The sequence below is a fragment of the Impatiens glandulifera genome, chromosome 2 (genome assembly GCF_907164915.1).
Source record: "Impatiens glandulifera chromosome 2, dImpGla2.1, whole genome shotgun sequence".
NCBI classification, from domain to species: Eukaryota; Viridiplantae; Streptophyta; class Magnoliopsida; order Ericales; family Balsaminaceae; genus Impatiens; species Impatiens glandulifera.
Genome location: NC_061863.1, coordinates 47,160,385 through 47,177,983, shown reverse-complemented (window position 1 = coordinate 47,177,983; position 17,599 = coordinate 47,160,385). Strand labels below are relative to the sequence as shown.

Genomic DNA, 17,599 nt, shown 5'->3' with positions numbered 1-17,599 from the left:
GGAGACATCAAATTAAGGTCTTGTTCTCTTTGGGTTTTTTAAAAAACTCAACCCAAATAAATTTTCCAATCAATCACTTCTCAACAATCACATCACTCATTTCATTAACCAAAATACTAAAATACCTTCTATTTTAAATTATTATTTTTTATTTTATTAATATATATCAATAACCTTTAAGTCTTTTTACCAAAAATAATCACCATCTCTTCAAAATCATCACCAATCATTACCTTTTTCCCTCTCTAGGTTTTTTCAAAAACCCCAATCCGAACAAGGCCTAAACTTATAAGAAAACTAATATAATATAATATAATATCGATAAGAAAACTAATATAATATAATATAATATAATATCGATATTATATCTTACAGATATATTATATTTTCAATATATTATATTGATTATATTATTATTGATACTGATTTATTATATTTTCAATATATTATATTGATTATATTATTATTGATAATGATTTTGATGTGGGTATATTTTTTTAGTAATTAAAAAGACTTAAATGATATTAATATATAATAATAAATAAAAAACAATAATTTAAAATAAAACTATTTTAATATTTCTGTTAATAAATTGAGTGATGTGATGGAGGAGAAGAAAAATGATGTGTGATATATTTTGGTTATGATTATTCAAATAACCACAACTGAACACGCCCTAGATTTGTTGTGGATGCACCCTCTGGATCCTTCAAAATTCATTGCCAAGCATAGACTAGTGCTCTCAGTAGATTACATCTTGAATTTGTTAAATGAGGTCCGAAAATTTTATTTAGGTTCAATTGTTTAATGACACCCTTGTTTTTTTTTTTTGTGTGTGTTTTCTTTAACTTAAACGACTTCTTTTAGAATGATACAAACTTTTGTTAAAATATATATTTAATTCATTAGAATAGTTGTATGATAAAATTGTTTGGATGTCCAACCAGATTTTTGCGAAATGATGTCATTTTTGCTTGTTGAGTTTTTGGACAAGCTAGAAATTGTGTGTGGCATTACACAAAGGGTATATCGGATTATCAAACTAAGTCAAAGTCAAATGAATACCAGGTTAACCATGGTGAAACATCAAGGGACGAGGGGTCACGAGGCGATGTTTGATCACTGGCTCAAGAGATGTGTTATGGGTAAACTTTTTCGAAAAAGGTTAATTGTTTTGTATTTAATTGAGTGTTTTTTTCAGGTTTACATGAATATCCTCGTGTTTGGTCTGTTTTTGCTTAGGGTAGTAAATGTTTATGTTACGAGTTAAAGGTACAATAATAATTTTTAGTTGAGATTAAACAATACTAATAAACTGATAAATATGTCTCACGTTATTTTAGAAAAAAGAAAACAAAAAAATAAATTGAACAAAACCCATCTATATTTAGCTCACCCCACTTTAGTGGGTGTGATTTGGCCGTTACAAAAACTATTTGTTCCATTTTTAATCTATTTTAGTTATTTATATCTTTGAGAAAATTATAAACCCTTTTTTTTATGTAAGAAATAATTATTTTTTATGAAGTTTTCACCCCTTAATTGGAATATGAGTATTAATTTGATTAATAAATAAGTTGCATCATTTTATTTTTTATTCAACAACAAATGTTAATTGTATTCTATTATTTTCTGTGTCTTTTTATTTTTTAATTCAGATCAATTTCATCCATATTAATTCAGTCAGAATCAGAAGTAGATAACTTTATTAAATAAAATAAGCAAATATTGCAGGATTAAAAAAATGAGAAGCCACCTCGCACTAGGCGATGCAAAATCATCTTTTATAATCATTAATAGATTTTTATTTTTAAATATATATATAATAAGATAAATATAAATAAAAGTGGTCAAAAAGTTAATTAGCTTAATATATTTATCTCGTCCAATTTAGACGACGGGAGTTAAGAACTTCAACTTGTTAATGATCTCCCACTATATATGCCACGTGAAAGATCGAACATTTGACCCTCTTTCTATGGTTTTATATTATTTATTTTTTAAATAGTCATGGGTGCATATTAATATTATTATTATCATTAATAAAAAATTAAGAACCAAAATTGTAATTATAGATGATTTTTTTTTTTTATGTACACAAAATGTCTTGTTATAGTATTACACATTCCGTAAGATGCCAATTTAAAACTATATCGTGATAATTTAACCGAATTGTCTCATTTGAGGCGGTTTTTCTTCGGTTTGACCGTAGGATGGGGCGGGGATGGTATTTGTGTCCCACGCCTTAAATCACCCTAAATTCATCTTGATTATGCCCTGAAAACTAAAAACACAATTAATATATAAAATCACAAATATATTTATTTTTTTATTATATTTTATAATAGTTTAAAGTTTATTTTTATAATAATATAACTTTTTTATTATATTGTAATATATATTATATTAAAAAAATTGTTTATTTTTGAAAATAATGTATAAATGGTACCCGCGGGGAATCTCCGAAACCGAATATGACAAGAATGATAGTAAAAGAATCCCAAAATAAAAACGATTCGGGAATGGTAAATGCATTTTTGACTCCGAACCGCCTCATTGTCATCTCCGTCTAAAAAAAATTATACCCAAAATATTACGCACAAGAAGAGAGTGTAGAATGTGAGCAAATTTTAGTTAACAAATATTTAATCCATCTTTTGAGGAAACTAAGTTATATCATTTTTTACAATGAATAATTTTTCTTTTTTATTGTTTTTGTTTTTTTGTCATTTCAATGTAAACACTCTTCTTTTTACGTCATATTTGGTCATGTATCAATTTTTTTTTTAAAAAGTGATATTTTTATATTTTATATGAATTAAACTTACAATCACATATCTATGCGGTATTCAGTTTAAGAAACCTTTCAATAGTACATAATTATCTATTATAAAAAAATATATCAATAATGATTTTTTTATACCAATAAAAAATAATTTAAGACTCAACCCATAGTAAAAGGGTTCACTCAGCCGTCTTCCAAATTGAAAAAAATAAATAATAATATCATATAAATTGTGGTGTAATCCAACAACAAATTTGCAACTCATTTAAAGTTTTTAAAAAATATATAAAGTCAGTCATTGACCCTGTGAAAGTGCAAGATTGAGTCTTCTCCATTTATTTAAATATAATCATTATCATTATTCAATTCAATAAATACAATGAGTCGCATTGTTTACTAGTCCTATATGGTGGGACCTTGTCACCAGCTATACGCAAACCAATGAAGAATTTCGTAAGCATTTTAATTTTCTTTTTCTCTTATATCATTTTTAAACTCGTTATAAATTTTCCTTTTAATCCAAGACGTTAGAGTGATAATCAAATCCGAGATATTTATATCATAGTTAAAAATTTTGAACATTGTAAAAATCAAAATGATATGATAAGATAAACATATTTGAGGTTATAACTTATGTATCATCAAGTGAGGTGACGTTGGCCGAGAATATTGGTATTTGGTAGGGATTTTCTTGGTAATGGAGAGAACATGTAAGAGGTTTTGGTACTAGAAATTCAATGTTAATTCAATGAGATTCTATTTTCCTTTTTAGTGAAGTTATTTTTCATTAAATTACAAATAACAAACAAAGTACATTATGATATAAGTTGTTGTAAATTCAATTGCACAAAACTTTCAAAATAAATACATCATAAAAAAAACTCAACTACCAGAAAAAGTATGGAATCAAACACATTGTAGGAGTAGACATGGTTAGATTTATATTACTTTTATTATTTTTATTAACATTTAAAGATAACACTTAAGGGTTAAGGGTATATCAAACTCTAGTTTTTCTCTCTTTTATCTTTTTAGACATGAATTGTTTTAATGTGAGACATTTTTATAACTTGTAATGGACTTGTATATGTACTATTATTAATTAGTCATTGTTGAATGTGTCATATGGAGGTTGAATCAGCATCACACCTTTTTTTGAATTGTCGTGAGGGTGACGGGTATTTGAAGTCTTCTTTGAGTAACTGGAATTCAATGAGTGATGTCTGATTGTTGGGAAGTTTGGATCGAGGCAACAAATATGGCAGGTTTGAATTGTTGAGTTACTAACTATTATCTTTTGGTGGACTATTTGATTTGAAAGAAATTTTTATTTTCGTACTTTCAGTAATTGTATTCGACTGATACGTATAATCTATAATGACATCATTAATATAACACTATCTAAGATTCGTTCTAGAAAGTCCGTGAAATCGTTTAGGAAATTCTCGCCCTTCTTGAAGACATTCGTACACGTTGATTTTTGTTTTCTCTTTGGTCTACGGTATTATTTTTTCTTTCTTATTGTCTTTAAGTATTATTCTTTGATGTCATACTTTTGTTTTATTGTGTTTAAATTATTCTTATTTTTTGATTTTTCAATTTTTCATGGATAATTAAAAAAATAATTATTAAGTTAATTTAAAGATTTCTCTAACTTTTATTACTTTTTTATACTTTTTTTTTTCACCACTTCTCATGGATATATCAATAAAATTTTCATTCTAATTCATGTATATTTTCTTATATTGCTGATTTATTTAACACGTCTCTCCTAAGTAAAGTGGAGGGGCCATGCATGATGCATCTTCCTCTATAGACACATCCATTCTTGCTCGATTTAGTTTCCAAGTCTTTTGACCATTAATGAATCAAAGAAAATATGCATTTCATATCCCTAGATTTGAATTTTCCTTTATATATGTTAAACATTATTTCTATTTGATGACTAAGATGTGGATTTTTAGAGTAGGTCATTGTTAATTTCTTCTTCTAACCTTATATTCTTTTCATTTCATTTGTTTAATTTTAAGGTGAAAAGTCATTATCCATAAAATAACCAAAAAAAAAACAATAATAATTAGTGCACTCACAAAGAGAGCACAAACCCAAAAGGAAAAGACCAAGATCATGACTAATGCCAAACAAATTGAACAATCAATTGCAACCATATATTAATTAATAGTAGGCAATATTAAAATCCTCCAATCCCGATAACTAAATAAAATACCTAGAATTATATATATTTTCTATCATCATTCCATATAATCCACCATGTGTTGATCACAATCAGCCCCGCCAAGTAAGGTCGCCTAAGGGGTGGTTTAGAGCCCACAGCCCCACATCCCCACCTTTGTGTATATTCATGACCACTACAGCTCCGACCCCGAATCTACAGGTGAGCCTACGGGTTATACCGTATACCGATAAATTGCCGAACAACATCCAAGAAGGGGTTAGACTATAGACTGATAAGTTGCCTCCTAACCAATACGTATTTGATCGTTTCAGGAAAACGAGTCTGTTGAGACTAGTCCCACAAATCTTATGCGGTCATTGAAGAGATTGTTGACTGACTATTTAAATATAAACATGGTTGCGATCTTGCGATGGACGGATCCCAACCTCGACTAAAAATATTTCTTTAAAATTAACAAAAAAAAAAAAAAAATCTATATATAATTAATTAAGCTAAACTAGTTTACTATAATAACATTGATAACATTTATGTGTAAGTTTACTTCACTATGAGATGAATATATTTTATTTTTAGTTAAGGAAAACTAGTATGACACTTCATGACCATAATCTCACTTCAACACAAAATGTTTGCAGTTGAAATCGAACTTCGTCACATTTTGGTCTCTTAAACCGACTAGCCTGACATATAAATATACTTATAAAAAGAAAAATTAAAATATTGATTAAGGATAAATTCACTGGTACCAACAACACATCAACAAACGGGTTATCATGAGGACATGACCAGTTGTTTGCATGAACCTGTCTGTGACCAATCTTATTACATAACAATTTTAAGTTGATACATATCATAACAAATAAATTTTATAGTAAATTAGTAATATTTTTCTGAAACAATAAATATATATATCTATATAACATTATTTAGGCTGGCGGAGAAAATAATAATGGTCAAAGAGTAGTTGAAATAGGAAGCAGGCTTTGGCCGACGGAGACTTCCTTAAAATAACCTTTTGGAAAGTAATGAGGAATCTAACTAAAAATAAAGTACACGTTACAAAAACAAATAAACTTTTCTAATATTATTTTATTTTAATTTTATGCGGTGCTAAAAAGAGGAGGGTGCAAAGATACATCTCATCTTCTATCTTGACGGGCAAAAAGAGATGCAAAAAGAGATGGATATCATTAACTTCGTATAGGTTCTGGGTTCGAGCCCATCAGGCGACACGTTACGCTCGTCACACAAAACTCGGCGTTCTAATATATATATATATATATACCTCACATTATTTTTAAGTTAAAATATTGTATTTTTTACATTTTTCAATCTACAATCATACAAACTAAAATAAGATAAATAAATAAATAACTATAAATATAAATATAAATATAAATATAATTAAAAAATAGTAACCATCATACACACAATACCAATCAACTATCAATCCATCATTATCTAAATAATTTTTTGATTTATTAAATAATTAATGATGATTTTAATAACCCTCATAGAAAAAAATTCGGTATCAACTTCTCAATTTAAAATATCACCCTTCATGAAAAGTCTAAATAAATAATTCTTATTTGTAGGTTGACAAAAACACTTTATTATCATTCTTTCTCCTTTGAATAAACCGTTGTTTTTTCAACTTGCTTTTCATCTTATCAATATTAGGTTTCAAATTTCCTAGCATATTGTGTTTATATTGGCAATCCAAGAAGAATATTGTATGAAAATAAGTTATGATTGAAATTTTATTATGATTTACTTTATTATGATTTACAACATTGATATTAGCTATGTTATGAAACCTAGTCCTAAAATATTATTAAAACATCATATCTCATCGTAAAAATAATAAACAAATTTTAAATAAAAAATAAGTTTGTTATTTCTTAGAGTTGGTGGTATTTGTTTTTCACAATTTCGTCCGAACTACAATTAGATAGTTGGGTATTACGACAAAACTGATATTCATAATGGAACTTGCTTCCAACCAAGTGATTCGGTTAATTAATTAGTTAATTGAATGTTTCATTGGTCTACTATATAGATTAAAATTTTATTGTTTATAAACATTTTAAAATAAATACATACAAAATAGTCAGGCATATCAGTTCATTTGGATCATAGAAGTTTAGTTTAACACTATAAACAAATAACAAGAATTTTTTTATATACTTTAGATTGATTCAATCAATTTTCAGTTAGTCTATATTTGTCCATCATATATATTTGCATTCACTTGTAATTATATATTTTATAGTGAAAATTTCAAACTATATTCAATTGTGTTTATAACCAATATTGATTTTAATTATTTATGATTTAATCGGTTAATATTCGGTCATTCATATATTTTTTTAATGTTTGTATTTTTTTTTTATATGACTTCTGACATTAGTGGTCCCACTCCACCGGGTCAAGACCAAATAAACAAGGCAATATATATCTTTAATAATTTATTTATATATATTATCATAAAAGGTAAGGTAAACAAATATGAATATAAGACCAAAATAATAAAATCTTAAAAAGATATGATACAGTATCAGTAGTCTCATGTGATTTGTGAATGCAATTTTATTTTTTTTGGTTGAATAGGGTATATTGTTTATTGAAAATGCAAACTCTTTCTAAATAATAATTAATTAATTGTAAGTTGAATATTTGATATTGAAATGTTTAATTAAGATGATAAATAAATTTCAACTATAAAATTAGTAACACAAAATTAGCACTGTAGCATTCGCGGCAAGGACCTAGAATTATTGAACTGGGACCACTACAAGATGTCATGAATATAAGTTAATGTCTATCTTCATTCATGTCTTTATTTTTTATTTTATCATAATCAAACATCAATTTTGTAACTAGGATAGACAATTTTACGGATCTAAATTATCTGGGGCGATTTGTTACGGATCTAAATTATCTGGGGCGGTTTGTTGGGACGTTAATTGTGTACCGTCAAAATATTATTTCAATTCTTTCTCGAAAACTAATAAAAACAACTAAATATATAATAACATTAATATTTTTTTTATTTTTCATATTTAAAAAACAAAAATCTTTTTATAATAATATAATTTTTTATTAAAAAAATCGTTTATATAATTTTTTAAAATATTTTTTTATATTTTAGAATATAAAGGCGGGCCCACAAAAATTCGCTAAAATAAAATGAAATATAATATAGTAAAATAAATCTCTAAAATAGGATGATGTCTTATTCCACTGTCATCAATAATTTTAACTCTCTCAACAATTAAATAACTTAATTCATTAATAAAATAGTACAATAAATTATATTTAATATATATATCAAAATTATATTTTATCCTCTACTATAAATCTGTTAATCAATTTTATAAAATAAATTTCAATTTAACAAGTTCAGTTCTTAATAAAAAAAATTATTTAAATAATTTAAAACATATATATCTTTAATTTATTAATTAAAATATTTTTTAAAATATATTTTTTTATTATAAATTATTATCTTAGTAATTTACCCAAAAAAATCAATATTTTAACGTTTTAAACTTGATGAGTTTAGATATTTAAATAATTCATATCACTTAAATATTTTTCACTCATTTTTCATTCAATCTATCATTCAATTCATTAACCAAAATATTAAAATATCTATATTTTAAATTATTATTTTTTATTATATATATAATAACATTTAAATTTTTATAAGAAAAATAATTTCCTTTTCAAAATAATAAATCCAACTAAGTTTATTGAAATAATCCATATCCCAACAAAAATGATTAAAATAATGATAAAATATTAAAATAATATCTTATAATAGGATGAATGGTAGGACGGTGGAGCTCCATCCTTTCTTTCCTATTAACATTTTAGACAGAGAAGAGAAGAGAGAGAAAGAAAGAGATGATGAATTCTAGCATGAATGGAGGAAGGTCAGAGAGTGTGATCATAAAAAAACACGAGTTTCCAATCCCAGAAATCAAGTTCACAAAGTTGTTCATCAATGGCAGCTTCACCGATTCTGTTTCAGGTTTTTATCTTCTTCCTCTCCTTCCCTCTCTTACAAATTATGAGTTCGATTGATTTAAACTGAAAACGCTTTAAGTTGGAGCACTCATATCACCTCGATAAAGATATCAAGATATCGAATGTGAATGTGAGAAGGGTAGATTAATTGCTTTAATTGAAGCAGGGAGAATTATTTTTTGTGATTATAGTTGTCCTTATTTAAAATATATATATATAATTAGATTTTATTTTAAAATATTATTTAGTTAAAATTTATATTTAATTAAAAAAATGTTTTTAAACCAATTAAAAAAACCTTTGTCCAGATCTATCATTTTCAGACAGGGCAATTATTTAAAAAATATATTCTGTGGGGTGATGATTTTGAGGTGGATTTTTTTTTTAAGTAAAAGTTAAATTTTATTCTTGTAAATATGAGTTATTTTAATTAAGTAATTGAAGAGGTTGAAATGAAATGATATTTTAATTATGATTAAATTAAAAAAATATAAAACAGCTAAACTGAAGAAACTCTGACTCAAGTTTCATCAATTTAAAACTAATAATAATATTTTGCTAAAACAATAATTAAAACTTGACATTCATATTTTATTTTAAGGTTTTTTTTCTTATTCGTTATTAAATATGGCCGTCTCATTAATAAAACTTAAAAAAAAATAAAAGTGTGTATTTAAATTTAATTTACATATTTATTTTATCATATTACATTTAATTTTAATTAATTCATTTTTCGTTCAGCTTAATATTTTAAATTTATAAGAAGTATTTTATTTATTTAAATGACCTCAAATAAATTCTAGAGATTCAAATGATAAATATATTTTAATATACAAATATGTTTTGTTGACAATTTATTTATATTTTTGCTATTAAATAATATATATTATATTTTGGTTATGAATCAATATATATAATAATTGTATCAACGAGTAGAATCTGCCATATTAGTGGCACACTCTTGTTACCATTATTAACTAAAAGGTTTAATTATTTACCACTTTATAGTACAATTATTATGTTATGTTCTTATTTGACAGTATTTTTTTGTTTTTTTTTTGTGATTGGGTTTATTCCAAACAGAGACTGAACAATACTTTTATTTATATATATGGGTCTTCTATTTAAATTAAATTATCATAAATATATATATATATATATAATAAAAACATGGAAAAATGTACAGGAAAAACATTTGAGACTATAGATCCAAGGAACGGAGAGGTGATAACAACCGTCGCCGAAGGCGATAAAGAAGACGTTGACTTGGCGGTGAAAGCTGCCCGTCACGCTTTCGATAACGGGCCATGGCCTCGCCTTCCCGCTGCTGTATGTAATCTGTTATATATATAATGTCTTATTTTATTTTTTCTGAAATTTTTGAATAGAGTTATATATTAGAAACATAGCCCATACCTTGCAAAAGTTCAATCATGTAGCTTCCAAAACATAAATGGTTAGAAAATTAATGAAAAGACTAGAAATAATGTCTTTTAGCTTTCATAATAGTACAAACATCAATTATTGCATGAAGCTGGAGCCTGCATTATATACAGGACACTTAGAATTGAAATAAATTAGTTTTGGCACCACATTAGACTATTTAGCTAGTTTAATTATGGAATTTTTCATTACATCTTATATTTTTCAATTTATTAATTAAAATATCAAACTAATTTTATTTTATTTATACTACTAATAGATTAAAGGGATCCTGCTAGTTTTATTTATAAATAAATAAATAAATTATAAATGATAGTTTATTCAAATAAATTGTAACAAGTATTTAAGATATTCCCTTTTGCTACTTGCATCAATTGAATGAGCTGTCAAGCGTGCAATCTGGTCCCAATCTTGTTTTATTTGGGATTAATTAAATAATTAAGTTGACTTTATTAAAAAAATCAAGTTAATTATTTATCTAATATTATTAAAATACTTTAAATATTACATTTTAAAATATTATGAAAAGGGGGATAATATGAATTTAATTATTTTTATGTTTTTATCTACTTTTCTAATAGTAATTTACTCTCTCTAATTATATAATTATTTAGACTAGTAAATCAACTCAAATGGTTCAATACTAAGAGCTAATTGGTTTTTGTAAGGATTTTATCCATTTTTTTATAAATTATTTTTATATTATATTATCATTATTATAATCATTAAATCACTAATTTTATCAGCTAACATGTTTTTATTTTACTTATATAAATTTAAATATAAAATACATTACAGAAATTTAATTATTTAAAATTTTAAATAATCTATATCAAGCCAGCTAGATATTTTGTACATAGTAGCATGTGAGATGTTATCCTCTGAATTTCATGCAGGTTAATGTGACCGATTGAATTATTTAAATAATTCAAATTAAAAAAAAATTAAATTTTAAAAACATATTAATTCACACTAAAAAGGAGGTTTAGACTATAAGTAAAAATAATAATAATACTTTTAAAAGATATTTTATAATAACTAGGAAAAATCCGTGCGATTCACACGAATAAAAATATATTATTACAACGTCCCGCGTTCATCAAATTTGGTGTTGAATTAAAATAAAAAGTGTTATTAGCTTAGTTGGTTAAAAAATTGTACTTGTTTTTTTTTATTTTATTTTTAACCGTTTTAAATTTATGGACAGGTCAACCCAGAATCCGACCCAAATATCTATTTACTCTCACATATATATCCAAATTAACAACAGTTCTCGGCCCGGCAATCCGGACACTTTCAAAATTAACCATCATTATATATATATATAAAAAACTATAACGGTCCATAAACATCAAAGTATTTATTTTAGTAAACTCTGTTTTCTTTTCCCTACTATTTGAAGTGTAAAAAATCTGAAAGTGGCTATGAAATTCCTTATTATGATTATTAATCAAAATTTGAACTTCATCATCATGATCAGGCAAGAAGAAACATAATGCTGAAATATGCAAGCTTGATTGAGGAGAGGATAGATGAATTGGCAGCCCTGGACGCCCTTGATGGCGGAAAGCTCTTGAGCTTTGGTAAACTGGCCGACATCCCCAGCTGCATCGAGTTCCTCAGATTCTACGCCGGAGCTGCAGACAAGATTCATGGCAGGATGCTGAAGATGTCGAGTGATCATCAAGGCTACATATTGAAAGAACCGATTGGAGTTATCGGACACATCATACCCTGGAACTTTCCCAGCCAAATGTTCTTCATCAAAGTAGCCCCTGCACTCGCAGCTGGCTGCACTATGGTGGTCAAGCCAGCTGAACAGACCCCCCTATCCGCCCTCTACTACGCTCACTTGGCTAACCTGGTATGTACATATATATATGAACTTTTTATTGTATTCTGATCTTGTCCTGAATTAGTTTATGCTGGTTTGATCAGGCTGGGGTTCCAGAGGGAGTGTTAAATGTAGTAACAGGGTATGGATCAACTGCGGGTGCTGCCATAACAGCTCACATGGATGTGGATATGGTTAGTTTTACAGGCTCGACTGAAGTTGGAAGACTTGTGATGCAGGCTGCAGCTACTAGTAATTTGAAAGCTTTGTCACTTGAGCTTGGAGGCAAGTCACCTGTTATAATCTTTGATGATGCCGACATTGAGAAAGCAACAGATATCGCTCTTCTCGCCATTCTATTTAACAAGGTCTAATTAGTTTCATTTCCTTACATACCATGGTTAAGTATAGTTCATAATGGTAAGTGTCTGCTTTTATGTGTAGGGTGAAATTTGCATGGCAGGTTCTCGTGTTCTTGTTCAGGAAGGGATTTACGAAAAGTTTGAGAAGAGGTTGGCGGAGAAGGCCAAGACTTGGACGGTTGGAGATCCTTTTGATCCTGAAAGTCGACAAGGCCCCCAGGTTTATAAACCAACTTTTTTCCTTGTGTCAAGTGTCTAATGATGTTTGAAAACAAAATTTAGTTTTAGAAAGTGTTTGAACAATTGACAGGTTGACAAGAAACAGTTTGAGAAAATACTTCGATACATAGAGCATGGTAAAAGAGAAGGAGCCAAGTTGATAGCAGGAGGCAACCGCTGCGGTGACAAGGGTTATTACATCGAGCCCACAATCTTCTCCGACGTTGAGGTGAATTTCCTATTTATTTACATTATACTTAAAAAGTCCCAAAATTTAAAATTACCTTTTCTCAGGATGACATGCTTATTGCAAAGGATGAGATATTTGGACCAGTATTGTCACTTATGAAGTTCAAGTAAGAGTCCTTTATACATATAATTAAAAATAACATGCTCATATTATTAATGTTAAATGTTGTTTTGAAATGGGCAGGAGTGTTGAGGAGGCGATAAAAAGGGCAAACGCGACGAGGTATGGTTTGGCGGCAGGAATTGTGACGAATAACATTGACACTGTGAACACGGTTTCAAGGTCGGTTCGGGCAGGGCTAGTGTGGGTGAATTGTTACTATGCCTTTGATAGCAATTGCCCGTTTGGAGGTTACAAAATGAGTGGGCCTGGAAGAGACTTGGGAATTGAAGCACTAGAGAAGTATCTTCAAGTCAAGGCTGTTGTAACTCCAATTTACAATTCACCATGGCTTTGATTTTATTACACAATTTATATAGAATAGAAGAGAAGAGATTATTATAAGCCAAATAATGCTATATATCTATTTGAACTTTGATCATATATATCAATCTATCTACTATTTTCTTCTAAATATATGATTTACATCTTTAAGTTGGGTTGACTCTGAAACTCAGGGACCTAACAGCCTAATTGAGTTAATTTTTTTACTTAATTCAATAGCTAAGATCGACTTAATTTGATCATTTATGGGAATGCAAAAAATAATTTTAACTATTGGAATTAATCATATATTTGTCAATACATTTGTTAGAGCACATTTCATTCTTTCATGAACCAGCTTTCATAACAACTATTTATAATTCAGATTATTTATGACATAATTTTTACTTTTATAGAATATCACCTTAATTGTATATTGTTTACTAGATTTTTTTTTTTTTTTTTATAGAAAACAAAGATACAATTAGTTATTATTCTACTTTTAATTAAATTGGAGTAGTGACACCTAGCCACGGTGTAGAGAGAAAGTTATAAACTTATAAATATAAAAATGAAAAAAAATAGAGAGATTCATGTTCGGGAGCAATTTATCCCGAACATGATTATATTCGGGACTTCTTTCTCTAACTTTTTATATGATATTTTTTTTCAATGTGCATTATTTTTTCCACGTAACTGCCAGGTAGGGGTCGCTGGGAAGTCATTGTCTCAACGTCGCTCTCTTTGTCATTACTTTTATTCTATTACTATACCACATCGAAAACACAAAAAGCTGACCGAATGTATTATTATGATTTTGAATTTCTTTTGAGACCTAATTTGAAAATACTTTTTATTCAAATGCTACTCTATTTAGAAATTGAGTTAGCAATAGCAATGCCATGACTACAAATAAATGAGTAATCTATAATAAAACTTAAAAATCAAACTTAATTGAAAGATTAAAACTATTACCATTCCATTTGGTTGGTCCATTTAGGGAGATAATTGATTTTCCCCTCCATTTAGGGGAGATGATCTGTATCATAAGATGAGTCGGATAGACTCGATAGAAAAAAAAAACTATAAAGTTGTGTTTGATGAGGGGGAATTGAAATTGGAATTGGCATTGAAATTCTAATTCCATGAGAATTGGCATTGAATTACAATTCAATTCCTATGTTTTGAAAAATTATAGAATTGTAATTCAATTCCAATTCCTATGTTTAGGAAAATGATAAAATTGTAATTCAATTCTAATTCCTATGTTTGCAAAATAAAATATCGGTTCAAAATATTAACTTTTTAAATATGTTTTCACGTTTTTGGCACGTTTAATACGTTTTTGACATGTTTAATATGTTTTTGACATGTTTAACACATTTTTACACGTTTTTGACACGTTCAAACACGTTTTTGACATGTTTAACACATTTTCACACTTAAAACACATTTTCACACGTTTAACATGTTTTTTCATGTTTTTGGTATGCTTAACACGTTTTTGACATTTTTATTACGTTTAACATGTTTTTCACACGTTTTAACAAGTTTAACACGTTTTTCATGTTTTTGGCACGTTTTTAACATGTTTAATACGTTTTTCACACGTTTAACACGTTTTTGGCATGTCTAACACGTTTTACACATTTTTGACACGTTTAACACGTTTTTTCACGTTTTAGCACATTTAACACGTTTTTCACACGTTTTTCACGTTTTTTACACGTTAAACATGTTTTTCACGTTTTTGGCACGTTAAACACATTTTTGGCATGTCTAACGCGTTTTTCACACGTTTTACACATTTTTGACACGTTTAACACGTTTTTCACTATTTGGCACATTTAACACGTTTTTCATACGTTTTTCACACATTTTAATATGTTTTTCACGTTTTTCACGTTTTTCACACGTTTTTCACGTTTTCACATGTTTTAACACGTTTTAACAAGTTTAACACGTTTTTCACACGTTTTTTCACGTTTTCACACGTTTTTCACGATTTTCACACGTTTTAACAAACTTAACATGTTTTCACACGTTTTTCACACATTATAATAAGTTTAACACGTTTTTCACGTTTTTGACACGTTTTTAACATGTTTAATACGTTTTTCACACGTTTAACATGTTTTTCACATTTTCACACGTTTAACATGTTTTTGGCATGTCTAACACGTTTTACACATTTTAGACACGTTTAACACGTTTTTTCACGTTTTGGCACATTTAACACGTTTTTCACGTTTAACATGTTTTTCACGTTTTTCACGTTTTGGCACATTTAACACGTTTTTCACGTTTTCACATGTTTTAATATGTTTTTCACGCGTTTTTCACGTTTTTCACACGTTTTAACACGTTTTCACACGTTTTCCACACGTTTTTCACACATTTTAACAAGTTTAACACGTTTTCACAGTTTTTTTTTTACGTTTTTCACACGTTTTTCACGATTTTCACACGTTTTAACAAGTTTAACACGTTTTCACACATTTTTCACACATTATAATAAGTTTAACACGTTTTTATGTTTTGACACGTTTTAAACATGTTTAATACGTTTTTTACACATTTAACATGTATTTCACTTTTTTACACGTTTAACACGTTTTTGGCATGTCTAACACATTTTTGACACGTTTAATACGTTTTGGCACATTTAACACGTTTTCACACGTTTTTCACATATAACACGTTATTCACATGTTTAACATGTTTTTCACATTTTTGGCACGTTAAACACATTTTTAGCATGTCTAATATGTTTTACACATTTTGACACATTTAATACGTTTTTCACACGTTTTAATACGTTTTTCACGTTTTCACATGTTTTTCACACGTTTTAACATGTTTTTCATGTTTTTCACACGTTTTCACGTTTTCACATGTTTTTAAAGTTTTTGGCGCATTTAACACGTTTTTGACATTTTTAATACGTTTAACATGTTTTTCACACGTTTTGATAGGTTTAAAACATGTTAAACGTGTCAAAAACGTAGAAACGTGTTAAATGTATCAAAAATGTGTTAAATGTGTCAAATAAGTGAAAAACTTGTTAAATGTGCCAAAACATAAAAACGTATTAAATGTGTTAAAAATGTGTCAAACGTGTCAACAACGTGTTAAACGTGTTTAATGTGTTAAAAACGTTTTAAACGTGTTAAAACATGAAAACGTGTAAAAACGTGTTAAACGTTCCAAACATGCGAAAAACTTGTTAAACGTGTCAAAACGTGAATAAATGTTAAACGTGTTAAACGTGTCAAAAATGTGGTAAACGTGTCAAAAACATAAACAAATGCGTTAAATGTGTCAAAAACGTGAAAACATGTTAAACGTGTCAAAAACGTAAAAAAACGTGTTAAATGTATCAAAAACGTGAAAACGTGTTAAACATGTCAAAAACGTGAAAACGTGTTAAACATGTCAAAAACGTGTTAAAAATGTGAAAAACTTGTTAAACGTGTCAAAACGTGCAAAATGTGCCAAAATGTAAAAAACTTGTTAAACATGTCAAAAACGTGTTAAACGTGTTAAAACGTAAAAATCATGTTAAACGTGTTAAACATGTCAAGGACGTGTTAAACGTGTCAAGGACGTGAAAAACATGTTAAATGTGTCAAAAACATGTTAAACGTATCAAGGACGTGAAAAACGTGTTCAATGTGTCAAAACGTGTTAAACGTGTCAAAAACGTGTTAAATGTGCCAAAAACGTGTTAAAAACGTGAAAATCATGTTAAACGTGTCAAAAACGTGTTAAACGTGTCAAGGACGTGTTAAACGTGTCAAGGACGTGAAAAACATGTTAAATATGTCAAAAACGTATTAAACGTGTCAAGGATGTGAAAAACGTGTTAAATGTGTCAAAACGTGTTAAATGTGCCAAAAACGTGTTAAACGTGCTAAAAACATGTTAAACGTGACAAAAACGTGTTAAACGTGCCAAAAACGTGTTAAACGCGTCAAAAACGTGTTTAACGTGTTAAACGTGTTAAAAATGTGTTAATGTGTCAAAACGTGTTAAAAACGTGTTCAATGTGTCA

The 17,599-nt window shown here is 27.9% G+C and overlaps 1 protein-coding gene across 1 annotated transcript; it reads left to right on the top strand.

Moving 5' to 3' along the window:
- Positions 1–8,837: 8,837 nt before the first annotated feature.
- Positions 8,838–13,696, top strand: LOC124926487 (aldehyde dehydrogenase family 2 member C4). Its single transcript, XM_047466718.1, has 8 exons — positions 8,838–9,018; positions 10,201–10,343; positions 11,938–12,321; positions 12,396–12,659; positions 12,736–12,873; positions 12,964–13,101; positions 13,167–13,228; positions 13,306–13,696. The coding sequence occupies exons 1-8, from the start codon at positions 8,892–8,894 to the stop codon at positions 13,577–13,579; spliced, it is 1,530 nt and encodes a 509-aa protein (XP_047322674.1). The 5' UTR covers positions 8,838–8,891; the 3' UTR covers positions 13,580–13,696.
- The last annotated feature ends 3,903 nt before the right edge of the window (positions 13,697–17,599 follow it).